The sequence below is a fragment of the Ictalurus punctatus genome, chromosome 24, assembly GCF_001660625.3.
Source record: "Ictalurus punctatus breed USDA103 chromosome 24, Coco_2.0, whole genome shotgun sequence".
Taxonomy (NCBI): domain Eukaryota; kingdom Metazoa; phylum Chordata; class Actinopteri; order Siluriformes; family Ictaluridae; genus Ictalurus; species Ictalurus punctatus.
In genome coordinates, this window is record NC_030439.2 from 991772 (window position 1) to 1019073 (window position 27302).

Here is a 27302-nt window from a genome sequence, read left to right on the forward strand (position 1 = left end):
GAGTTACACCAGACCCTGTTCGATCTTCTCCACCTGCATCCTGCGTGAGTCAGACGGACGCTGCGGGGGTTCTTCGACGCTGATTTCATCATCGGACGGCGAGGTCACCGAAATCTGCTGCTGTGACAAACACAGAAGGTAATTCATGTCATTCGTTTACTGTAAGGGGATCGCACGTAATGGAACAGTCTCTTCAGCTGTGAAGCGTGCTTCTCTGGACAAGAAACTTTGGTTTTTTACTTTCAGCTCTGTGTAAATGTTGATGTGATATCAGTTCAGTCCTGAGCTTGAGTTATTGTCTGTATATGTGTCCTCTGGGTGCTCCGGTTTCCTCCCATCACCCCAAAAACCTGTAGGTGGACTACAGGTGACCACAAATGCCCCTAGGTGTGTGTGTGTGTGTGTGCGTGCGTGTGTGTGTGTGTGTGTGTGTGTCTTGCATTTTTGCACCCAGTGTTCCTTCTGGCTGAAGATGCATAAATGAATGAATTAACCCAGGATCTTTACTTCATCTGTGTTTATCATGATGGTGTAATGACGGCTCTCATCAGACCCAGGCCAGGTGAGTGTGTGCAGGTGAAAGCATGAACATTAGATTAGCCTGAGAGAGAAGACACACAGCCAGACATGACACTCCTGTCACTCAGGGTCAGTACAGTAGGTAGTATATATATGTGTGCGTGTGTGTGTGTGTGTGTGTGTGTGTGTGTGTGTGTGTGTGTGTGAAGTTAAAATAAGTCTGTGAGTAAAGTCTGGCGTCGTCATTTCCGAAAATCCCTGAAGAGAACCTTTTTAAGCAGAATTGAGGCATCTTACCGTCATGGAAATTAGCTGACACGCAGCACGCCCATTCACTCACTTACGTCATCGCGCTCGAGTTTGCTGGAAGGTGTGTGCGCGTGTCTGCGTGTGTGTCTGTCTGTGTGTGTCTGTCTGTGTGTCTGTGTCTGTGTGTGTCTGTGTGTGTGTGTGTTTCCATCTCGACCAATTGAGTTAGCGATATGCAAATATTCTCTAGGACTGGACCAATAGAGAGTGGGATATGTAAATGATCTCTGGGACTGGACCAATAGAGAGGGGATATGTAAATGAGCGGAGCGGGTCGTAACATCCTTCGCGTCAGTAGTGCAGTGTTCAGGGGAAGCGGCGGTGTTAATCCGGCTGAAGTTATAAAGTTATAAAGTTATAAAGGAGCAGAAGAATGGCCGTGTAGGGTTTAAGCGTCGGTTGGTTTTATCAACTATATTTACTGGATATTTTCCTACTTGGAGTGCGGTGTGCAGGACAACAGGATACATAATGAAGTATAAAGTAAGTGTCTCTGTAAACACCGTTACTTGTGTAACTACTGAACTGGTTATACTGAACTGGTTATACTGAACTGAACCGGTTATACTGAACTGGTTATACTGAACTGAACTGGTTATACTGAACCGGTTATACTGAACTGGTTATACTGAACTGAACTGGTTATACTGAACTGGTTATACTGAACTGAACCGGTTATACTGAACTGAACTGATTATACTGAACTGAACCGGTTATACTGAACTGAACCGGTTATACTGAACTTAACTGGTTATACTGAACTGAACTGGTTATACTGAACTGAACCGGTTATACTGAACCGGTTATACTGAACTGATTATACTGAACTGAACTGGTTATACTGAACTGGTTATACTGAACTGATTATACTGAACTGAACCGGTTATACTGAACTGAACTGGTTATACTGAACTGAACTGGTTATACTGAACTGATTATACTGAACTGAACTGGTTATACTGAACTGATTATACTGAACTGAACCGGTTATACTGAACTGAACTGGTTATACTGAGCTGATTATACTGAACTGAACCGGTTATACTGAACTGAACTGATTATACTGAACTGAACTGATTATACTGAACTCAACCGGTTATACTGAACCGGTTATACAGAACTGAACTGGTTATACTGAACTGAACTGGTTATACTGAACTGATTATACTGAACTGAACTGGTTATACTGAACTGATTATACTGAACTGAACTGGTTATACTGAACTGAACCGGTTATACTGAACTGATTATACTGAACTGAACCGGTTATACTGAACTGAACTGGTTATACTGAACTGATTATACTGAACTGAACCGGTTATACTGAACTGAACTGGTTATACTGAACTGATTATACTGAACTGAACCGGTTATACTGAACTGAACTGATTATACTGAACTGAACTGATTATACTGAACTGAACCGGTTATACTGAACTGATTATACTGAACTGAACCGGTTATACTGAATGAACTGGTTATACTGAACTGGTTATACTGAACTGAACTGGTTATACTGAACTGAACCGGTTATACTGAACTGAACTGGTTATACTGAACTGAACCGGTTATACTGAACTGGTTATACTGAACTGAACTGGTTATACTGAACCGGTTATACTGAACTGGTTATACTGAACTGAACTGGTTATACTGAACTGGTTATACTGAACTGAACTGGTTATACTGAACTGAACCGGTTATACTGAACTGAACTGATTATACTGAACTGAACCGGTTATACTGAACTGAACCGGTTATACTGAACTTAACTGGTTATACTGAACTGAACTGGTTATACTGAACTGAACCGGTTATACTGAACCGGTTATACTGAACTGATTATACTGAACTGAACTGGTTATACTGAACTGGTTATACTGAACTGATTATACTGAACTGATTATACTGAACTGAACCGGTTATACTGAACTGAACTGGTTATACTGAACTGAACCGGTTATACTGAACTGATTATACTGAACTGAACTGGTTATACTGAACTGGTTATACTGAACTGATTATACTGAACTGAACCGGTTATACTGAACTGAACTGGTTATACTGAACTGAACTGGTTATACTGAACTGATTATACTGAACTGAACTGGTTATACTGAACTGATTATACTGAACTGAACCGGTTATACTGAACTGAACTGGTTATACTGAGCTGATTATACTGAACTGAACCGGTTATACTGAACTGAACTGATTATACTGAACTGAACTGATTATACTGAACTCAACCGGTTATACTGAACCGGTTATACAGAACTGAACTGGTTATACTGAACTGAACTGGTTATACTGAACTGATTATACTGAACTGAACTGGTTATACTGAACTGATTATACTGAACTGAACTGGTTATACTGAACTGAACCGGTTATACTGAACTGATTATACTGAACTGAACCGGTTATACTGAACTGAACTGGTTATACTGAACTGATTATACTGAACTGAACCGGTTATACTGAACTGAACTGGTTATACTGAACTGATTATACTGAACTGAACCGGTTATACTGAATGAACTGGTTATACTGAACTGGTTATACTGAACTGAACTGGTTATACTGAACTGAACCGGTTATACTGAACTGAACTGGTTATACTGAACTGGTTATGCTGAACTGAACTGATTGTACTGAACTGATTGTACTGCACTGAACTGGAGTAGATGCAGTATAATAATGATGATGTTAGGCAGCAGTGTCCTGCACTAAACACACTATATTTAGTAGTAAAAGTGGTTTCCGTGTTCCTGAAGCCCATGCAGCTCCTCTTCTCTTCCTCTCACAGTTTATTGTCATTATTTTGTGTTGTCTTTCACGCCAGACTTCCCTTTCTGTAACAGTGATGGATGTGAAGTGCAGTAAGGTCCCTCAGCTTAGCTCAGTAATCAGACTGCGAGGTTACACTGAGGCCCATTGTGGAGCAGCAGGCTGTAAATAAGATCAGCCCCATTTCAGTTCCAGTTCCTCACTTTACAACACACAGCTCCACTTATCTCCACGTTGCCTTCACACCATCCTGAGCTTACGTGTTGCACTGCTTGTGTGAGTGATGAGCAAACGCCACACTAACACGCTGTGGATTTTGTGCACGCTACTGTATAAAGACCCGAGTAAGCCCACCTCAACTTGTTGGTCTATATTTTATTCACCAGCTCATCGTTAAGTCCTTATAGATTCTGTACAGCGTGGAGTAAACACCTACAGAGGTGTACAGCTAGTAAAATATCTTCACTTTCAGTCTCGATGTACAACTGCGGATTATTTCCAAACCTGATGTGAATTATGGAGCGAATTAAAGTGACTCGAGGGTTGTGACCTGTCACCCCTGATCACTTCTATCTAAATGGTCTTTGTAGCGTTGTAGATGTTTTGACCAAATCCCTTGAAATCTCTGGAGAAGCCATGAGGCCTGTACAGTAATGTAACTTCCATGTGAAGTCTAAAAACCTGGACACACTACTGCCTGGAAACACAGCATGAAGAATGTGGGTCTGGATCTTCATGCTAGTGGGGAGGAGGGCCTTTTCATTCAGAAGTGTAGTGTTCTCACCATTTACATTTTCTTTAGAGCGTATGGGAAGCTTCACTTCCTACTATGGTACTAGGCCTGAGCCGTTCATGAATGGAATGCTTTTGTCTGCTTCACACTATCTGGAGAATGTGGGGCAGTTGGCAGGAGATGAAGAGTTGAGCTCAGATCTGCTTGTTTTCTCTCTCTCTCTCTCTCTCTCTCTCTCTCTCTCTCTCTCTCTGTCTTTCAGATTTGTTATTAGATGCATGTGCTTCAGATTGGAGTGTGTGTCATCAGACCATATTAGGAAAGCCAATGCTTACATACCTCACCTCACATAATAGTTCTTTCAGACTCTGTGCAAAGTAACACAGTGTTAACCCCTTCACGTATTTATACACTATCTATCAGGACTGCTTGTTAGACTGGACTGGGCTTAATGTAATCCAAATGCTGCTTTTATACTTCCAGTCATGACTCCAGCCCTCAACGTTAGTCAAAATTGTAGCTGGCAGGTCTGTTAAATCGTATCCAGCTTCAGAAGGTGTTTTATCCTGGTCAAGGTTGCGGTGGATCCAGAGCTGCATGTTTTTCAGACAGTGGAAGGAAACCAGAGAACCCAGAGGGAAGCGATGCGAACACGAGGAGAACATGGTAGGGTCGAACCGTGAGCCTGGGAGCTGTGATGCAGCAGTGATACCCACCGCAACACTATTCCACATAGGTGTGAATCTACTGAGTTAGATAGAGTGAGAATTCCTGGCCCGGATGCTGGCGGGAAAACCCTTCTGATGATGCATGTAGGAGGAGGAATTAAAGTTTGAAAGTCCACACTCACTTTAGAGTAATTTGACTTTTTGACAGAGAATTTGTGTAATGTGTGCTGGGTATTGTAGTCACCAGACATTGATGTATATGAACGAGGCACCAATATTCAATCGTGAATTCAGCATTCTCTGCTACAGATAGCCTTGCTTGGAGTTGGAATCCTGAATCAGAAATCAGGTTTCAGATGAGCAGCGTTAGATGGAATGCGTAGGTCAGCTCCGGTCATCCCCCGATTTATTTTATAACATCAAATCCCAACGAGGGAAGGGAGTTCTTTAACGGCTTTGCCATTAACCTCGATGACCTTCATTGCACACCGCTGTAGTCTAGAGCTAACATCCACACATCGGAATCTGATAATGAGTTACAACCCCAGGCCAGCTGTGAGTAGGAACGAAGCTCTGAAGTTCCTAAAACATGACACATGGCTGCTTTCCACAATGCCAGGGAACACATCATTACATATTTTCTGCCCGGACTATTTGTTAGATTTGAATATTGGAATGTGAGTATGTGTGAGTGCTTCTGAGACATACAACTTATTACCAGGGGTCCAAGAGAAAGGGCGTCTTGCAGACCAGACTCCTAGCGCTTTTTATCAGGCAAAATCTTTCTGATCGACTCTCAACCCAGTGTATAGAAGTGCATGTACACAAAGTGTGGAGAACAGTGTAATATAGTGTAGTGTAGTGTAGTATAGTGGAGTGTAGTATAGTGTAATATAGTGGAGTGGAATGTAGTATATCGTAGTATAGTGTAGTATAGTATAGTGTAATCTAGTGTAGTGGAATGGAGTATAGTGTAGTATAGTGTAGTGTAGTATAGTATAGTGTACTATAGTGTAATATAGTGGAGTGGAATGTAGTGTAGTGTAGTATAGTGTAATATAGTGTAGTGTAGTATAGTGTAATGTAGTGGAGTGGAATGTAGTGTAATATAGTGTAATATAGTGGAGTGTAGTATAGTATACTGTAGTATAGTGTAGTGTAGTGTAATATAGTATAGTTGAGTGTAGTATAGTGTAATCTAGTGTAGTGGAATGTAGTATAGTGCAGTATAGTGTAGTGTAGTATAGTGCTGTATAGTATATTGTAGTGTAGTATAGTGTAATATAGTGTAGTGTAGTATAGTGTAACATAGTATAGTGTAGTATAGTAAAGTGCAGTATAGTGTAGTGTAGTATAGTGTAATGTAGTGGAGTGGAATGTAGTGTAGTATAGTGTAGTGTAGTATAGTGTAGTGTAGTATAGTGTATTATAGTGGAGTGTAGTATAGTATACTGTAGTGTAGTGTAGTGTAATATAGTATAGTTGAGTGTAGTATAGTGTAATCTAGTGTAGTGGAATGTAGTATAGTGCAGTATAGTGTAGTGTAGTATAGTGCTGTATAGTATATTGTAGTGTAGTATAGTGTAATATAGTGTAATATAGTTTAGTGGAATGTAGTGTAGTATAGTATAGTGTAATATAGTGTAATATAGTGTAGTATAGTGTAGTGTAGTATAGTGTAATATAGTGGAGTGGAATGTAGTGTAGTATGGTATAGTGTAGTGTAGTATAGTGTAATATAGTGTAGTGTAGTATAGTGTAGTGTAGTATAGTGTAATATAGTGGAGTGGAATGTAGTGTAGTGTAGTGTAGTGTAGTATAGTGTAATATAGTGGAGTGTAATGTAGTATAGTGCAATATAGTGGAGTGGAATGTAGTGTAGTATAGTGTAGTATAGTGTAATATAGTGGAGTGTAATGTAGTGTAGTGTAGTATAGTGTAATATAGTGGAGTGGAATGTAGTGTAGTATAGTGTAGTATAGTGTAATATAGTGGAGTGGAATGTAGTGTAGTATAGTGTAATATAGTGGAGTGTAATGTAGTGTAGTGTAGTATAGTGTAATATAGTGGAGTGGAATGTAGTGTAGTATAGTGTAGTATAGTGTAATATAGTGGAGTGTAGTGTAGTATAGTGTAATATATTGGAGTGGAATGTAGTATAGTGTAGTGTAGTATAGTGTAATATAGTGGAGTGGAATGTAGTGTAGTATAGTGTAGTATAGTGTAATATAGTGGAGTGTAATGTAGTATAGTGTAGTGTAGTATAGTGTAATATAGTGGAGTGGAATGTAGTGTAGTATAGTGTAGTATAGTGTAGTGTAGTATAGTGTAATATAGTGGAGTGGAATGTAGTGTAGTATAGTGTAGTGTAGTATAGTGTAATATAGTGGAGTGGAATGTAGTGTAGTATAGTGTAGTGTAGTGTAGTATAGTGTAATATAGTGGAGTGGAGTGTAGTATAGTGTAATATAGTGGAGTGTAATGTAGTATAGTGTAGTGTAGTATAGTGTAATATAGTGGAGTGGAATGTAGTGTAGTATAGTGTAGTATAGTGTAATATAGTGGAGTGTAATGTAGTATAGTGTAGTGTAGTATAGTGTAATATAGTGGAGTGTAATGTAGTATAGTGTAGTGTAGTATAGTGTAATATAGTGGAGTGTAATGTAGTATAGTGTAGTGTAGTATAGTGTAATATAGTGGAGTGGAATGTAGTGTAGTATAGTGTAGTATAGTGTAGTGTAGTATAGTGTAATATAGTGGAGTGGAATGTAGTGTAGTATAGTGTAGTGTAGTATAGTGTAATATAGTGGAGTGGAATGTAGTGTAGTATAGTGTAGTATAGTGTAGTGTAGTATAGTGTAGTGTAGTATAGTGTAATATAGTGGAGTGTAGTGTAGTATAGTGTAATATAGTGGAGTGTAGTGTAGTATAGTGCAATATAGTGGAGTGTAATGTAGTATAGTGTAGTGTAGTATAGTGTAATATAGTTGAGTGGAATGTAGTATAGTGTAGTATAGTGTAGTGTAGTATAGTATAGTGTAGTATAGTGTAATATAGTGGAGTGTAATGTAGTATAGTGTAGTGTAGTATAGTGTAATATAGTGGAGTGTAATGTAGTATAGTGTAGTGTAGTATAGTGTAATATAGTGGAGTGGAATGTAGTGTAGTATAGTGTAGTATAGTGTAGTGTAGTATAGTGTAATATAGTGGAGTGGAATGTAGTGTAGTATAGTGTAGTGTAGTATAGTGTAATATAGTGGAGTGGAATGTAGTGTAGTATAGTGTAGTATAGTGTAGTGTAGTGTAGTATAGTGTAGTGTAGTATAGTGTAATATAGTGGAGTGTAGTGTAGTATAGTGTAATATAGTGGAGTGTAGTGTAGTATAGTGCAATATAGTGGAGTGTAATGTAGTATAGTGTAGTGTAGTATAGTGTAATATAGTTGAGTGGAATGTAGTATAGTGTAGTATAGTGTAGTGTAGTATAGTATAGTGTAGTATAGTGTAATATAGTGGAGTGTAATGTAGTATAGTGTAGTGTAGTATAGTGTAATATAGTGGAGTGTAATGTAGTATAGTGTAGTGTAGTATAGTGTAGTATAGTGTAATATAGTGGAGTGTAATGTAGTATAGTGTAATATAGTGGAGTGGAATGTAGTGTAGTATAGTGTAGTATAGTGTAATATAGTGGAGTGGAATGTAGTATAGTGTAGTGTAGTATAGTGTAATATAGTGGAGTGGAATGTAGTGTAGTATAGTGTAGTGTAGTGTAATATAGTGGAGTGTAATGTAGTATAGTGTAGTGTAGTATAGTGTAATATAGTGGAGTGGAATGTAGTGTAGTATAGTGTAGTGTAGTGTAATATAGTGGAGTGTAATGTAGTATAGTGTAGTGTAGTATAGTGTAATATAGTGGAGTGTAATGTAGTATAGTATAGTGTAGTATAGTGTAATATAGTGGAGTGTAATGTAGTATAGTGTAGTGTAGTATAGTGTAATATAGTGGAGTGTAATGTAGTATAGTGTAGTGTAGTATAGTGTAATATAGTGGAGTGGAATGTAGTGTAGTATAGTGTAGTGTAGTGTAATATAGTGGAGTGTAATGTAGTATAGTGTAGTGTAGTATAGTGTAATATAGTGGAGTGTAATGTAGTATAGTATAGTGTAGTATAGTGTAATATAGTGGAGTGTAATGTAGTATAGTGTAGTGTAGTATAGTGTAATATAGTGGAGTGTAATGTAGTATAGTGTAGTGTAGTATAGTGTAGTATAGTGTAGTGTAGTGTAATATAGTGGAGTGTAGTGTAGTATAGTGTAATATAGTGGAGTGGAATGTAATGTAGTATAGTGTAATATAGTGGAGTGTAATGTAGTATAGTGTAGTGTAGTATAGTGTAGTGTAATATAGTGGAGTGTAGTGTAGTATAGTGTAATATAGTGGAGTGGAATGTAATGTAGTATAGTGTAGTGTAGTATAGTGTAATATAGTGGAGTGGAATGTAATGTAGTATAGTGTAGTGTAGTATAGTGTAATATAGTGGAGTGGAATGTAATGTAGTATAGTGTAGTATAGTGTAGTGTAGTATAGTGTAATATAGTGGAGTGGAATGTAATGTAGTATAGTGTAGTGTAGTATAGTGTAATATAGTGGAGTGGAATGTAGTGTAGTATAGTATAGTGGAGTGTAGTATAGTATAGTGTAGTATAGTGGAGTGGAATGTAGTATAGTGTAGTATAGTGGAGTGTAGTATAGTATAGTGGAGTGGAATGTAGTATAGTATAGTGTAGTGTAGTATAGTGGAGCGTAGTATAGTGTAGTATAGTGGAGTGGAATGTAGTATAGTATAGTGTAGTATAGTGGAGTGGAATTTAGTATAGTATAGTGTAGTATAGTATAGTATAGTGTAGTATAGTGGAGTGGAATGTAGTATAGTATAGTGTAGTATAGTGGAGTATGGTATAGTATAGTGTACAGTATTGCAGGGATGCAGGTGAGGTGTATTTACAGAAGATCCGTCAGATTCTGGCATGTTGGAGGATTTGTTAGATAAATGTCTGACCCCGCTCAAAGAAAACACGCCTATAACCATCCTGACACTGACATGGGGTAAAGGCTGGTGGTGAACTCCACAGAAACTCCACAGAGGTCAGCTGCAGTTCAAACTCTGTAGGTGCACAGGTGTGTTGTGAGCAGCTTCCTGCTTGCACTCTTAGTTTCCAGAGGCTCTGTGCAGAAGCTTCTCCCTCTGTTCAACAGCCACCACACACTTTACAGTCTCTGTTTATGCTTTATTGCTTGTTGTAACGTGACATCTGCTGCACTTCACAATGTTCTGACACAAGTCTTCCCTTCAGCAGAAGGGGGAAGGAGGCCTCTGTCTAACACACACACACACACACACACACACACACACACACACACAAAATCACTCCCACTCATTCCCAGCCACTCACCTCTTTTCAGGCTTGCATAACCGTGGCAGAAATAGCTTCCCGACCACAACGGAGAGTGATTAGGTGAACCAAAGTTCTGAGATCCTTTTTTTCTACTCTCTCTCTCTCTCTCTCTCTCTCTCTCTCTCACTGTATGGATTCAGGTTGCATGGCTCGCTCTAAGCTAAGAGAGGCAGAGGAAGGCAAATATTGTTCTGAAAGCAAAGGCTTCAGGGCTACAGCGGGTGGGGGAGTATGGAAAGAAAAAGAATAAATTGAAACTAGGAGGAAGGGAGTGGGCAAACAGTGTGTGTGTGTGTGTGTGTGTGTGTGTGTGTGTGTGTGTGTGTGTGTGTGTGTGTTTTGTGAGGTGTTGAACCTAATTAGTTGCTCTATTTCATTCGTTTGGAGATAGTGTAAGTGATTGGACGTGTTTGATTCCCACATTCCTGGTGGGGGTGGGGGTCTTGTCTCTAAAAGAAGAGTCTTACCTCATTGTGTGTGTGTGTGTGTGTGTGTGTGTGTGTGTGTGTGTGTGTGTGTGTGTGTGTGTGTGTCACTGGGCATAAAGAGCACTTCTGTCCAGGCATCACACATTCTTCATAGTGAGAACAACAGCTATTCACAGAGCAGGTTTAAACCAGTGATCTGCCTCGCTGTTCTCCCTGTGTCAAAGGCACACACACACATACACACACATACACACACGCACACACACGTACACACACACACACACACACACATACACACGCATACACACATACAAACACACACACGCACTATACAGTATAATGCTGGAGAGTTTAGAATGAAAAACTGTTGTGTGAAGATATATATACGAATTCACTCACACTCACATCGGTGAGAGAAATAAAACAGATCAACTTCTTAATATATCAAACAAGCAGAAGTGGTTTTCCTCGTGCCGAAACGACTTGAACGCACACCACATCGTAATCAGCGCCTCTGAACGAGAAGATCTTGACGGCAGCATTAGCGCGCATTAGTGTAAAGACCTCCTTTACGAGGAAGTTTGTACGTAAGAGTTCCGAGGTCATGACCTGGTGTGTTTGTATATTCAGGGGATCTGATGCTCTTGCTGATGAAAATAACATCAAATACACACGGTATTCATCAGTATAAGACTTTACTCACCTTCTACTGTTACTGTTATTAAAGACCACTGTCTGTGAATAACTGCACAAGACACACCCGTGTGTGTGTGTGTGTGTGTGTGTGTGTGTGTGTGTGTGTGTGTGTGTGTACACATATTTTATATCAGAAGCAGTGTAATACGTGGCTTCCGGTATCTGACTGAATCCTCCACGCATGAGGAAGTCGGGTACTTTGTAAGCTGATTCGAGTCATTCGCCCCTTGTGTGGTTGTTTCTGTCAGGGTCAGGGTCAGGAGCATGCGGAGATGATGACTAGACTGTTCGAGTCACACAAACCCTGCTGCTACGCCACATGAGCGCTGGATTAAGACGGGACGATTTGATATTTCTCGTCAAAGCTAGTTCGAGAGAACACGACCTGAATGCTGAAGGATTAGGCTGTATCTCAAATAATCATGAAGAATCTTCAAATCTGGCCACGGACACTCCTCAATATTTATACCCTTTCAGCACAAACAGCACGTGGCTAACGTACCGCACGATAGAAGCACATCGTGGGTCTGCTGAGCAGCTGGCTCCACAGGATGTTTATAAAGTACTGACGCTGAACTTTTCATCTGCTTGGTTCTTCAGAATCTTTCTCTCGAGAAAGAGAAAAGTAATGACCCAAAGACAAGCTATAATCATCAGAACCTGTAGCGCTTCAGTTATGCCTTTTACACCCTGACTCACACATCTTGAGTCTTTCTTGTGCTCAGGAAATGAGAACTCTCCGCCTGCTCTCCACCGTGCTGGTCATAAGACAGCATTTCGAATCATTTTGAAACTTTGTGGTCGAGGCGTCAGTGTCACCGGGGCTGAAGCCTCGCAGCTTATCTGCTGAAACTGAGTGGTGTGGTCTCGGCCTGTGGCTCGCCACACTCACTGTGTCGTGCAGACAGCTTTACAGGTGAAGGGGGATTTTACACAACATGAGGATGTTGATGATAAGTGTGGGGGCGGAGATCGGTTCACCCGGCACAGGAAATGGGTGGAGTCGTCATCACCAGTCCCACAAAGAACCTTGTAGGGTTCACTTTAACCTGTTAAACAATGAAGAACCATATATATATATATATATATATATATATATATATATATATATATATATATATATATATATATATATATATATAATGAACCATAAAGAACGTATTTAATCTCCAAAGTACCATATAGCTCAACTCAAGAACCTTATGATGAAAGATGGAAACCAGTCACGAAGTCTCAGTGAGTTGTTATGAGTTTAAAGTCGGCTGTGGATCAGGTGGTAGAGCGGGTCGTCCGCTAATCGTAGGGTTGGCGGTTCGATTCCCGGCCCACGTGACTCCACATGCCGAAGTGTCCTTGGGCAAGACACTGAACCCCAAGTTGCTCCCGATGGCAATTTGGCGCCTTGCATGGCAGCTCTGCTACCACTGGTGTGTGAGTGTGTGTGTGTGTGTGTGTGTGTGTGTGTGAGAATGTGTGAATGAGACACAGTGTAAAGCGCTTTGGATAAAAGCGCTATATAAGTGCAGACCATTAAAGTGGTCGACTCCAAAAGAAACAGAACGGTCCTTTGCTTCCTCACGGTACACTTCACACGCAGAGTACATCGAGCCACCAGGTCTTGATTAGCGTCGTTACTATAATTATTTTCTATATTTACTCGTGTGAAATGAGGGCATGTGAACGTGCTGTCTCACCCTCCCTCCCCTCCGGAGTGAGACCATGCCAGATCATTCTCACTCTGCATCATTTCACAAGAAAACCATGATGTTGGTGTTTTCACTGAGGTCTATTTTCCGAGCAGGTGTCTGAGGGAACGAATTTGGGGCGTCGGCTTGGGGTGTTTTTTTTTTTAAGCTCATATTCCCAATGACGTCTTCATTACCCCTCACATGTTTATTGGGGCCTGAGTTAAACCACCCAGTGAGAAGTGCAGTAGTCAGCGGCGTTTCTATGGAGTTCAGCGTGGATATGCGAGAACCGCAAAAAAAAAGTCTTCTTTATTTAGAAGCACGTGAGTCATGAACTTCCCAAAAGCATGAAAGCGGTGAGAGTTAAACATCGCTGCACTTCCATGCATATTTTCTTTTCAGGGGTCAAGGTTGAGCTTCTCTTGACATCAGAAGTGTAAAGGAAATGAGCATGTACTGTCTGGGTTTATCTAGCTGTGTGAGCCACACGGACATTATCACGCCTGCTGGTTGGTGTTGACCCCGTAGGGTCACACCGAGGCTCACGGACGTCTTTCTGAGCAGGCGGTTGTTACGCGAAGTGGTTTCGCGTGACACAATGGCCACATATCTGATCCGAGATAACGAAGCCCGGGCAGGGAAGTTCACGTGGGAACCAAGCCTTCACTCACAAAGAGGTTTAGTTTCCTCACGAACATTGTTTATTAAAGGACGTTGTTTTTCATGGAGCTGTTTACGCATCAGGAATGCTCGGGGTGTTAAATGGGTCTGTTGTGAATATGTTTGTTGTGCAAATTGCAGGGAGATACAAGGAAGTAGCTTAGCGGTCGGGATTAGTTAAGAGAGAAAATGTTTTTGTTGTGACGGCCTTGGGAGAAATATTCTCGCTACACCACGGAGACATTTGTTTAGGGTTGTTTTTCTTTCAGTGATCCAGTTCAGTTTGTTTTTACACTTGAACCAAGTGTCCCGTTTTAATAGTTAGTTATAACATTTTAATAGTTAGTTGTTATAACATGGTAGTGAATGCTGATTATACCTAAAGTCCGTTCCGTTTCTTCTTGCCCCGGCAGAACCAGATGGCGAAGGCACTGTACGACAATGTGCCCGAGTCGCCAGAGGAGCTGTCGTTCCGTAAAGGCGACATCCTGACGGTGATCGAGCAGAACACGGGCGGCCTGGAAGGCTGGTGGCTCTGCTCACTGCACGGGCGCCAGGGCATCGCCCCAGGGAACCGCCTCAAGCTCCTCATCACGCCCGTGTTCGAGGGTAATAAACCATCCACACCCTCATTATCACCACATCTGGCCCACCAGCAACAGAGGCCGCGAACCCCCCAGGGCATGTACCAGCCCACCCAGGGGTCCCAAGCACAGGGCATCTACCAGGTGCCACCCAGCCAGGACGTGTACCAGGTCCCGCAGAGGAGCGCGCTGGCAGCTGATGGAATGCCAAGCAAGGTAAGTAATAGAGCAGGAGATCATAATGGAGTAAAATGAGGTGAAGTGATCGTGACTGAGAATTGGGCATTGAAGACGTTCTCACCGAAGGTTTAACAGTAAGAACCTCAGAGGATTAGCGGAGTTCGAATCGACAGTAAATCTGCAGGGACTGCGCTATATTTACACCATCCTGTCAGGCTGATCGCGCGCCTAAACAAAACGGGATCGAAACGCAGTCTGTATCCGGTCAAATCCGCGCTAAGCTTCGGATAGCAGAAACAGCCTGGGCGTGTCCTGCCCCCCCCACGTGTTATGTTTAGCTCTCATATCGTCATCTCAGCACAACTCCGTCTCAGCACAAAACCACAAGAAGTCCAACGAGTAGAAGGAGAACGTTTGCGAGCGTGTGCATCCGCCTTCAGTTTCAGTTACTGAACGCTCTACTCTCTCTGTCGCTCTCAGAACTGTTTCTCTGTTAAATACACACACGGTCGTTTACACGCCTGTCTGTAAAACCGGGACCAAATCAGACTGGTTAGATTTTTACACAGGATTCAGATCTAGCCGTTATTCCTCTACTGAAGCATTCGCTCACTTCTGAGATCCCAGAGACGATCCGACGCGTCCTCGCCGTGTCTCTGGCTGTAATTTCTGCTGTACTCCCTAGTTGTGTGTTATGGTAGAGCCAGCACTTTTGTTCTTGTGGATGTTGGACATAACATCGTGCTTGTAAATTAAATTGTAGTCTTTCGGGTTTTCCGTAAAACTTTAAATGGGACAGTTTTAGAGTTGTTGTTTTTTTTTTTAACTAGATGTGTTTTCAAAGCCCAGATTGCTATTTTTTGCTGTATGTGGTGTTCAGGCAGCCACTAAAGGGGAGCACTTATTTCCACTGCAGTTTACCAGCCATGGCACGCATGAGGTAAGAGGGTGTGCCACCAGCTAGCGTATAAGCGTGCTGTTTTTGAGAATGTCTGACAACTCCAGAGTTAATCTAAGAAGTATTACCTAGGTGTGGGTTTGAGAAAGATTTCCTGTCTCAGAATTCCTGCATCAGCACGATAAAGAACTCCCTCTCAGCGTACCTCCAGATCCACGTGGTGTTTTTTCTTCTTTTAAACCTGCTGCTTTGTGCTGTGACTATAACGACATCTCATACACGCATACATCTGTACCTTCAGTTAAAGCCTCAGATGGAGACCTCTAGAAGGTTCTCCATCATTGCTTATTAAACTGATACTAGTCGCATCATTATTATTCCTTACTGTGATGTGTGTGTGTATGTATGTGTATATATATATATATATATATATATATATATATATATATATATCATTGTCGTTATACAGTATTGTATAGGCACAATACAACCTAGTTCAAAGTTATCGGTTTAAAATCCGTGTTTCTCAGCAAGTCTTCTCAATGAGTCGTGGATCAGAGGAACGTGTTATCAGTTCTGCTCACGTCTGGTTACTTTCCTCCGCCCGGGCACACGGAGGGCAAAGACTGGCGTCTCATATATGAACGTCGCTATCTTAAAGACAAAGATAAAGGTTTATGAGTAATGAAGCATGGGTTGTAAATAGGCACTCCTTTCTGTGGAAAACGGTCAGCGTCACACCTCTGAGCTCGTAAACTACATAGAGGAACTACAATAATAAAAGTCCACTTGTGTTACAGCTTCGCTCAGACTCCTCTGCGGTGATGAATATCGGAAACATGGCTACGTTTGCGTCATCATTGTTTGGGTAGACGTTCTAACCAGGTGGGTGGACCTAAGCTCGTAGAACTTGCCCTCGTTGCGCAGAGTTATAAACATGGAGGGGGGAAAAACTATTTTCACATAGTTTCTTTTACAAAAAGCAAGCCTGTTCAGATAAAGGTAACTGAATAGTTTAAATAAGCCGAATTACTCGGACATATGAAGCTCTTTGTATTCATGCAATAGGAAATAAATAACAGTACGAGGACTTTACACGTTTTTTTTGGTTTTATGGCTGAGACCATATCTGAGGTCTCTGAAGATTTGGCACTTAATTGCCTGCGTGTTAATGGGACTGGTATATTAATAGTCCTGATCTGTCCCGAGCGTTCTTTAAATAGAGCGGGTACGAGGTTGGGGCCGTATCCAAACGTCACGCCGACGGAAACCGCAGCACAACAACAACGTCTGTTCTGATAAAGAGGCCGAATATATATCCGTTAAAATGAGAATTATCTTCATGAACCGCATCACACTCATGATCTGATACAGGAATGCATTCTCCATAGATCTGTCGGAGTTTACACTTGGACAAGATGTAAAGAAAAAACGAAAGATTCACGTCAAAGCCAAACTGGTTGTCGTCTTCGTTCGTGTTTAAACGAGAAATGGATATCGTTCCGTTTGCCATGAAGGCTGTTCTTCATTTCTACGCGCAGGTCATTTGGGAATTTAATTCTGTGAAGTACGCAGTAATAAACGAAGGTCTATATAGCTTCATATAAAGACAGATAGCTGGCCTGAGTGTTTTATAATGACGAAGCTGCTGTTATCACCGCTATCGAGTTCTCAGAAAGAGAGGCGTATTGTATTTTATTGAACTCTAGGGTAGAGTAAATGTGAACGCAGCACTTCCTGAATCCGCTCCTTCCCTGGACTCACCCAAAGCCATAGTTATAATACAGAATAATATCATAATGCAGTAGCAGTAATCCTATCCTCCCACTGGTTATGAGTGTGTGCATTATACTTACTCCTAAACATCATTAACGGGTACAACGATACTGATATTTATGTTCATGGGTCACGCGAGTAAGCACTTTATGGCGTTTCATGACGTCACTGAACCACTGATCAGGTTATTAGCCGAGATAAGCTTACACCCGACTCTGAAACTTCTTAAATCTGAATCGTTTTGGGCATTGCAGTGTTTACCCTGAGCACAGGTCCGGGGTACGTTTAGCATCATGTTTACTCTGTCCTCTCAGCCGGCTCCGTAATCACCCCGGGGCAACAGTCAGCCGGGGCAACATGTACACACCCTGATGATTAACAGATTCAAATGGCAGAGAGGTGCTAAGAGAGAGTAAACAGTGGAACTTCAGTGTGAGAGAAGGATTAGTGTGTGTGTGTGTGTGTGTGTGTAAAAGAGAGAGAGTGAGAGAGGATGAGAGAATTTATTAGTATGTGTATTTCTTTATTAATACATTCACTTTTATATTCATGTTATCCTTCTTTTCAGTCTTTTATGTATGTATTTTGTTTACTTTAATTTATCCATATTTTATTTTATTTTGTTTTGTGTTTTTATTTGCTTCCTTATGTTTTTGCACTACCCTTCATTTGTACTTGCTTTGGCAATACAAATGTAGAATTATTCATCATGCCAATAAAGGATGAAAAGTGAAACAACACAGAGAGGGAGAGGGAGGGGGGGAGGGGGAGGGGGGGAGAGGGGAGGGGGGGAGAGGGGAGGGGGAAGCGAGGGGAGGGGGGAGGGGGAAGAGAGGGGAGGGGGAAGAGAGGGAGAGAGAGGAGGGGTTAGATGAAAGTAAATGCTTTCATTTGCAGTTTGTTCAAAATACAGGTCTGCAACTCATGTACTCAATAACTCATGTACCATCCATCCACTCAATCCATCCATCCATCCATCCATCCATCCACTCAATCCATCCATCCATCCATCCACTCAATCCATCCATCCATCCATCCACTCAGTACATCCATCCATCCATCCACTCAATCCATCCATCCATCCACTCAATCCATCCATCCATCCACTCAATCCATCCATCCATCCACTCAATCCATCCATCCATCCATCCATCCATCCACTCAATCCATCCATCCATAGATCCACTCAATCCATCCATCCATCCATCCACTCAGTACATCCAGACATCCATCCATCCATCCACTCAGTACATCTAATCAATCCATCTCAATGCATGGGGTGTCTCAGTTCTTCTCTGATCTGAGGATGGAGGAGTGTTGATTCTATAGATAAATCCAGTCATGTTTGGGTCTGCATGGAGGTAGTTTCCTGATGTTGTTTTGTCTGGTTCTGCTTCAGCCAACTGAGGTAAAGGTGATTTCAGAGAAAGGAATGGAAGGCGTTGGTGGTCTGTGTTGACCTCACCATTCCCCAGCGGTGATTTATATGTAGGCATGCTATTGATGTAAACCTAAACACACACAGTTGAAGCACGTGTGTGACGCTCACGGTTATTAACACCATCTGGATGCCGTCTCCTCTGCTGCTGCATGTGCGTGTGAAACAACGCTCGTCTGTGTGTCATTGCATCATGATTGTGGAAATGAACATTGTTCAGCCCCCTTAATAACCCTGTTAGGATTCATCCTGCTCGCTCAGCCGTGACAGTCCTATAGTACATGCGCTTCATATTTTCGAGTCCTTTAAATGAACTTAAAAGTGTTCCAGGACGGTAACAGTGGCATGTGGCACGTCAGTGGAAAGACACGGAGTGAGGGCATTCCAAACATTCCTCCGTCTGTCTGATTGAGCAACCAACCAGAGGAGGAAACCAGATATCAGTCAGATTGTAAATAAACACGTTACAGTACTTGCATCAGGAAGAAGGTATAGAATTCCTAGGTCTCAGAGTAATCACCCATCACCCTGCTCTCAGAGTTCCTTTCTCATTACACTCCCATACTGAAGATGCAGTCCTGTCACTCCTGTCTGTGTGGACGAAGCTGGAATGCTGTGTTGAGTTAGCCAGTGATACGGTCACATGAGCACCAGAACCCACAGGCCAGCGGTTAATGAAATTATGGTCAAAGACGATAAAAGAGCAAATTGCCATTAGAAATTAAAAATTGAACTTTGACAAACAAATTAATTGATTAAAGATATGAAACAAAGTTTTGATTAGCAAAAAAACTACAAGTGAGGCCATTTAAATTTAGCGTGACCCCCATGATTTTTGCTAACACGAGGATGATCTGGCTGCGATGGGAGCTTACAGGCTTCCACCTGAGGTGAGGGGTGGAGTGCAGGGAGATTAGGGATATCTTTTCTATTAGCTTCATTGTAGATATTGAATAATAATAATAAAACATAATGTTCCAAAACAAATTCGAAATTAAACTTTCGACGTTGTTTCTTCTCCATGTGTTGTGAAGGTGACCACCCCGACACGAGTTGGACAGACGTACACTTATAACCCTGCACCCAGCAACTCCCAAGACCTCTATGATGTGCCTCCCATGCGAACTCAAGGGGTAAGTGTCTTTCAGATCTCCCGCTGATCTACAGAATGACGTGAGCGCCTACACTGATGATCAGTACTGTGTTTCTGACTTGCCTTTACAGGTGTATGACATCCCAGCTGGGAAAAAAAAAGGAAAGCTGGGAAGTCCTCGAGCCCAGGGTCTTTATGACATTCCTCCGACACAGGACACAAGGAATCAGGGAGTGTATGACATACCACCACCATCGCAAGGGGTAGGTTGTAATCAAGTGAGCCCTGTATTCTGTAACGGACAATGTTTTAAAGGTTTCAAACGTTCTCCGTTTAAAATCGACTCTGTAGAAAAGTATTTAAAAAGTCGATGAATTCTCTCTGGCATCATAATCTCAGCAGTATGATTTCTTTCTTCTCTGTTTCTGTAATGAGAATGAGTTTATGACTTTTTCCTAAATTACAGAGCCAACAGTAGGAGAAAATAAATAATGTACTTTTTATTAGTTCCCCTTGGTTGTTAAATGAAAGCCTTGCCTGCCAGCGGTGACGTAGTCAGACCCTGTGTGCTACAGCGAGAGAGACGTTAAAAAGACTCGAATAGCGGCTTTCTTACACCTCGGTGCTCTCGAGAGTACAGCGCAGCCCAGTGCCGCGAGTTTGTTTGCAGTAAATTAAGGTATGCTGGGAACCTCTTATTTGTGACCCATTTAATGAAAGGTTTGTGGAGGCTTGGCTCGCTCTACTAGGCAGTTTTCAAGCCTGGCTGAAATCGCTTAGAGCTTTTGCTCCTGTTATTTCCCAATGCATGTCCTCATGGTATGGACATGTGTATTAAAACCCTGTCCTTCATGCTCAAATCAGGCTGTGACACCCTGGAGGATAATGAAGGGAAATGAGGACATCAACGTGTTTTCTGCTCTGGTGTCAGTGCCTTGTCTGCCCGGTCTTTCCCCAGACACTCACTGACATACAAAAAACGCTACTTCAACTATAGGTGTTCCCCGGTTCGCAAATTTCACTTGACCATATCCCTGCAACCACACACTCCCACTGCCTGACTCAAGCCTGGGGAGCCATCCGGCCTGTAGCTGACTCCCTCCCAATTTCTGCCACAGTCCCTAGACTGTAATACACCTCAAACTTGAATGGCTGGAGTGCCAGATCCCAACAGGTGATCTGTGTGTTGACTTCCCTAATGCAGTGGAGCCACTGGAATGGGCTGTGGTCTGATCTGTTGTGGTCCAACAGATAGGCCAGGCACATCTCTGTTGTGCTCTATCTGGTCTACTGCACCGAGAGATTAGGGCTGATATACAACATTGGGTGCTCCTCCTCCACCACCTGGCACTTCCAATGCATCATACAAAAGAGAGAGAGAGAGAGAGAGAAGTCAGGAGAATGCAACCGTGGGCCACTACGAGGTGCAGCATTCCCCCTGAGTAAAAGCACGTTTGTACATTGACCTGATCTAGCACTCGCTTTTAGTGAGGTCAGTCAGAGGGTTGGTGGCGTCTGAATACTCGGGTGCAAACCTGCAATAATAGCCAGCTGCAGAAAGTGCCTCACCTGCATTTTGGTCTAGTCCCCTGGGGTAGTCTCTAGGTGGTGCACTGTCAAATGCAAGGACAGACATATACAGGGACAGACATCTTTCGTTGGTTTTAGGAGGTTTAGGAGCCCCTGACCTCTTAGTCGACTTCCCCTACTTACTGTGTGATCTCAAAGGGGCATTGCCACTTTGCAAGTAATTTGGAACTTAACATGGGTAGTAAAACGAGCACTTGAAACGCAAACCCAGTGCCCCGAACATAGAGCCAGGATTGACATTCCTATGCTGTAGAAAATTCTCCTGTTAATTCACCCAATGTGTGGAATTTGGCTCTCAGGTCAAGAACGTATTGAATTACTTTTTTACTCTGTGAAGGCCGCTAATCCAGATTTTCCTCAGACGACATATAAGACACCAATGTCATGACACATATCACCTGCATACACTGCCACGAATACCCTGCCAATAGAAATGGGCCTTTAAACAGTTTCGTGTCTTATCCTGTCCTAAATGCCCGGCCATTAGATAATGAAAGCACCAGGTGTTTTCCTTCTTTGTTTGACTGTCCTACATCACTCAGTACAGCATTTCTTTGATAATGAACAAATATGGGTGGGTTAGTGTGTCCCCTGGCTGACCGAACCGAGCATCGATTACTCTCACTTGGTTGAAGGCTTGTTTCAGAGTGTCTTGTCACAATTGCTCCGCAGGGAAATCGGTAAGGTGAGGGCAAATCCACGCTATGCTTTTGGCCCCAGAAATTTAGTGGACATTAATGAATGTGTCCTTGCATACATCTCACCTTCTCCCTGTGAACTCTGTTCAGTTCACCTCCTTGAATCAAGTTTTGGTGGCATGAGGTTTGATTACAGCCTGAATACGTAAGATGTATCCCCTTGTCAGGGAGCTTCTGCCTCCATCATGTGGTACTGGTCATAGAAATGCCTGGACTCCCCTTAATACACCTGGCCAGGCCTTACGCCTACACTCTCTGGGGGTCTGACCTGTGTGGGAAGAGATGGAGGAACAGGAAGAGAGGGAAGTGCTACCTGCCCTTGGATACTCCACCAGGTGGTCCTGCACCAGCTGGACCGAATCCTCTATCTTCACCGGCCAGTAGCACTGGACCCACTCTACTGTTCCTTCAGGCAGTTGGGTGACAAACTGCTCCAGCACCACAAGGTCCCCACAGTGTTTAGCCTGAGCACTTTTCAGTACTCACTTGCCAGATCAAGCATAAATGGGAAAGCACAAACACACACATACGTGTTCTGCTCTGGTGCAGTTCAGCTCTGTATTGATCCAGTCTCTTCACTTTCTTACCCCAGATGCTCCCTGAAAAACACTCCTTCATTAATCATCCGCAGGTGTACCCTCATAAAATTCTGGAATGTAGATAAACAACAGTCATCAAATAATTTTAGATACTAAGGAGATACTGTGTCCATGTCTTTTCTCTGCTTGTTGTTGATTCATTAATGGTGGACTTCATGTTGTTCCCTTGCCCACAGGTTTATTCTGTACCACAGGCTAAAAGCAACTTGGATCAAGAGGAGGGCAATTATGACTTTCCCCAGCCTCACAAAAAGAAGCCAGAGGGTGTATACGATGTTCCACCTACGTCCCTGCCTAAATCCACACAGTCAAACTATGACTTCCCTCCAGCTAACTGCAGCACCTCCGTCTATGACATTCCAGCAAGCCAGCTTAATTCTGGAGCATCCCACGACTTATACGACGTCCCACGTGGGATTCAGCAGCAAATGCAGTGCAAGGAACGCGATCGCAACAAGGGCATCTACGATGTCCCACCCGCGGATTCTCGTTCGGTGGCTGACGTGACTGAAGGCATGAACCGCTTATCGTTTTCCAGCACAGGGAGTAGCATGTCCACTTCTTCATCTTCAGCTAGTTCTCCAGCAGAGGGCCGTCTCATGCTGGACCTAGATTCTGCCTTACAGAAGCTCAGCCATCTGCAGCAAGGCCTGGAGACCTCTCTCACCTCTCTCCAGACGCTGGCCTCCTCATCCAGCTGGAGAACTTATGGCTTCATGGAGCGCTATGCTAATGAAGTGCGCTCCACTATGGAGCGTGTTCGTAGCACGCTTGCTGATTTCCTTGCTTTCGGTAAAGGTGCTGCCGTAAATTCCACCACACTGTCGGACCCAGCGTTGCACTCGAAACTGAGAAAGCAGCTGCAAAGGCTGGAGGACTCGCAGCAGATCCTGCAGCAGAGCCTGGAAAACAGTAGCTGGGCACTTGCGACTGGCAAGCAGCAGAGTAAAAGTGATGAACTGGACCGCTTTGTTATGGTAGCACAAGCTCTTCCTGATGATGCCAAGCAGTTGGTGTCCACGGTACGGGGCAATGCAGAGCTTCTATTCCGCAGGGCACCTATAGAGGGTGTCGTTCACCCTTTTACTTGCAACCCAATAGAAGAGGAAAGCTACAGCGGCCAAACCAAACCATTCCCCGTGGTTCAGGACAGCGAACAGTGCGTCAAAAGCTGGATGGAGGATTATGATTACGTCCATTTGCAGGTGAGCGACAACAGCAGAAGACGTAACCAGATGTTTCTTATAGTAAGCTTTGCTGCCGTTGCAGCACTCACTCACTCACTCACTCTCTCTCACTCTCTCTTTCACTCAAGCTTTCACTCTCTCTCACTTACTCTCTCTCCCTCACTCCCTCACTCACTCACTCACTCACTCACTCACTCACACTCACTCACTCACTCACTCACTCACTCACTCACTCTCTCTCTCACTCTCTCTCACTCACTCACACTCACTCACTCACTCACTCATTCACTCACTCACTCTCTCTCACTCTCTCTTTCACTCAAGCTTTCACTCTCTCTCACTTACTCTCTCTCCCTCACTCCCTCACTCACTCACTCACTCACTCACTCACTCACACTCACTCACTCACTCACTCACTCACTCACACTCACTCACTCACTCACTCATTCACTCACTCACTCTCTCTCTCAAGCTACGTCTGGAAGACGTAACCAGATGTTTCTTATAGTAAGCTTTGCTGCCGTTGCAGCACTCACTCACTCACTCACTCACTCTCTCACTCTCACTCACTCACTCACTCACTCACTCACTCACTCACTCACTCACTCACTCACTCTCTCTCTCACTCTCTCTCACTCACTCTGTCTCTTTCTCACTCACTCACTCTCTCTTTCACTCAAGCTCTCACTCTCTCTCACTTACTCTCTCTCCCTCACTCACTCACTCACTCACTCACTCTCACTCACTCACTCACTCTCTCTCACTTACTCTCTCTCCCTCACTCACTCACTCACTCACTCACTCACTCACTCACTCACTCTCACTCACTCACTCACTCTCACTCTCTCTCTCACTCTCTCTCACTCACTCACTCTCTCTCTCTCATTCACTCACTCACTCTCTCTCACTCTCACTCACTCACTCTCTCTCTCTCTCTCATTCACTCTCTCACTCACTCTCTCTCTCACTCACTCTTTCTCTCATTCACTCACTCACTCTCTTTCACTCTCGCTCTCACTCTCTCTCTCACTCTCTCTCACTCACTCACTCTCTCTCTCTCTCATTCACTCACTCACTCTCTCACTCACTCTCTCGCACTCACTCTCTCTCTCATTCACTCACTTTCACTCTCTCTGTCACTCACTCTCTCACTCACTTTCACTCTCTCTCATTCACTTTCACGCTCTCTCTCACTCACTCACTCACTCTTTTTCACTCACTCACTCTTTCTCTCTCACTCACTCTCACTCTCTGTCACTCACTTACTGACTCTCGCTCTCACTCTTTCACTCACTCACTCTCTTTTTCACTCACTCACTCTCTCACTCTCTTTCACTCACTCTCTCGCTCTCTCTCACTCACTCTCTCTTTCACTCCCACTCTCACTCTCACTCTCTCTCACTGTCCTCCAGCAAAAGAAATGGAACAAATCTGATATAAGACCTTTTTTTTCTTCTTCAAAGGGTAAAGAAGAATTTGAGCGACAGCAGAAGGCGCTCTTAGACAAGGAGAACATCATGAACCAGAGCAAGGTCAAACTGGCACAGGAACAGGTACAAAATACATTAACCTTAATTTGTATTATGCCGATCTTAGACCGTTCTCATGATCGCGCAAGAGATGTTTTATATTTGAAAACATTGCTGTGATTCTTTTTCCCCTGATTCGGTAAAGAACATTGATAACAGAATATGAGACGTGCACAGTTAAAGGCGACTTTAATGAACTTTAAAGCCAAACCAATTTTCAAATCAATTATAGAAGCCACTTTGACACTCTTTTCATTCTCTTCATTCTTATCAAAGACTGGACAGCATTCACAGCTCTTTACTTTCTCCTCTTCTTCTCACTCTCTCAGCTGAACCAGTTTAAACAGCTGGAGCAGGAGGCGATCAAACCTGTCGACAACGACATCACACAGTGGATCTCACATCAGCACTCCACAGGTTCCTCCTCCTCCCCATCAGATTGCTCCTCCATGTCTTCTGCTGGAAGTGGAGTGCAGTTATGTGGGCGGGACCGACAGCTCCTGGCCTTCTACGGAGAGCAGTGCGAGCAGCACTTTGTGACTCTCCTGAACGCCGTGGACGCATTCTTTAGCTGCGTGGCGGCCGGCCAGCCTCCACGGATCTTCGTGGCTCACGCCAAATTCGTCATCCTCAGCGCTCATAAGCTTGTATTTATCGGAGACACCCTGTCGCGGCAGGCGACTGTGCCTGAAGTGGCCAACCGGGTGATGGACTCCAGCAACATACTTTGCGAGCTCCTGAAAACAGTGGTGGGTGCCACCAAAATGGCGGCCCTGCATTATCCCAACACGCCAGCGGTGCAGGAGATGGTGGACCGAGTCACGGACCTCTCGCATCACGCACAGCAGTTTAAAATGCAGCTCTTACAAATGGCAGTGTTGTGATCTGTTCAGTGTCATAATGAAGACTTTGTATTATATATATTATATTATATATTATATATTACGCACATTGACGAATGCCGGCTTTGTAAATGGTACTGTATCCTGTGTAAATATTCGGCTCCATTTCGTTTCGATTTGTTTTGTATCAGAAGAACGGGATGATTACATGACTATAAAGTTACTTTCTAAAGCAGCGAGAGTAACAGTTTGTTTCGCTTTTTTAACGAGCACCTTATACATTTGCTCTTCTGACCAGTAGATAAAAGCGGCACCTGCTACTGGAAAAGCAGTTCTTTACATGTTCTTGCTGCATGTGTGAAAGTGTGTGAAAGTAAAAGACTCATTTAATACACGACTCAACGTTTTTCTTGCTTCATGTTTACAAAGGTTATAAAGATGGCATTTATTCACTGTAATTATTCACACAAATACTGTACTTAGAACAGGTTTAACCCCTGAACCCTGACAACCCACGGGCAGGCGTGGACTTAAATTCCTCACTCTAACTACATTTCCTATTAGTGTTACTCTAAGTACTGAATGTGTTACTACTGTAACTGGTTAATATGCTTTATAATGATAATGAATAAATAAATAACACAAAAGATGAGGATTTAGTGGGTTACGCAGGCTGAACCCAGTCCGTGTCTAGATTTCAGTCAGTGTCTTAAATGAAAGAAACCAGTCTGTAGCTGTAATATGAGTATAGCATATATATATATATATATATATATATATATATATATATATATATATATATATGTATATGTATATGTATGTATTTAGACGTTTTCTACCTGGACGACGGCCAGGCCAGCAGGAGACACCGGGCCTTATTCGAGGAAGAAATTCAGCCACAAATGCTGATGTGCAGCAGCTTTTTATTCTGTACACAGGTT

At 42.8% G+C, this 27302-nt stretch overlaps 1 protein-coding gene across 3 annotated transcripts; it reads left to right on the top strand.

The window, feature by feature from the left end:
- nedd9 (neural precursor cell expressed, developmentally down-regulated 9) lies at positions 1 to 26758 on the top strand. Of its 3 annotated transcripts, none has more exons than XM_017455213.2 (7): positions 1 to 138; positions 14361 to 14747; positions 19858 to 19956; positions 20048 to 20179; positions 22980 to 24008; positions 25454 to 25543; positions 25849 to 26758. In XM_017455213.2, the coding sequence occupies exons 2-7, from the start codon at positions 14367 to 14369 to the stop codon at positions 26401 to 26403; spliced, it is 2286 nt and encodes a 761-aa protein (XP_017310702.1). In that variant the 5' UTR covers positions 1 to 138; positions 14361 to 14366; the 3' UTR covers positions 26404 to 26758. The 3 variants fall into 3 exon arrangements, with proteins under 3 accessions (XP_017310702.1, XP_017310701.1, XP_017310703.1); XM_017455212.3 differs by lacking the exon at positions 1 to 138 and adding an exon at positions 1090 to 1311; XM_017455214.3 differs by lacking the exons at positions 1 to 138; positions 14361 to 14747 and adding an exon at positions 1090 to 1311.
- The last annotated feature ends 544 nt before the right edge of the window (positions 26759 to 27302 follow it).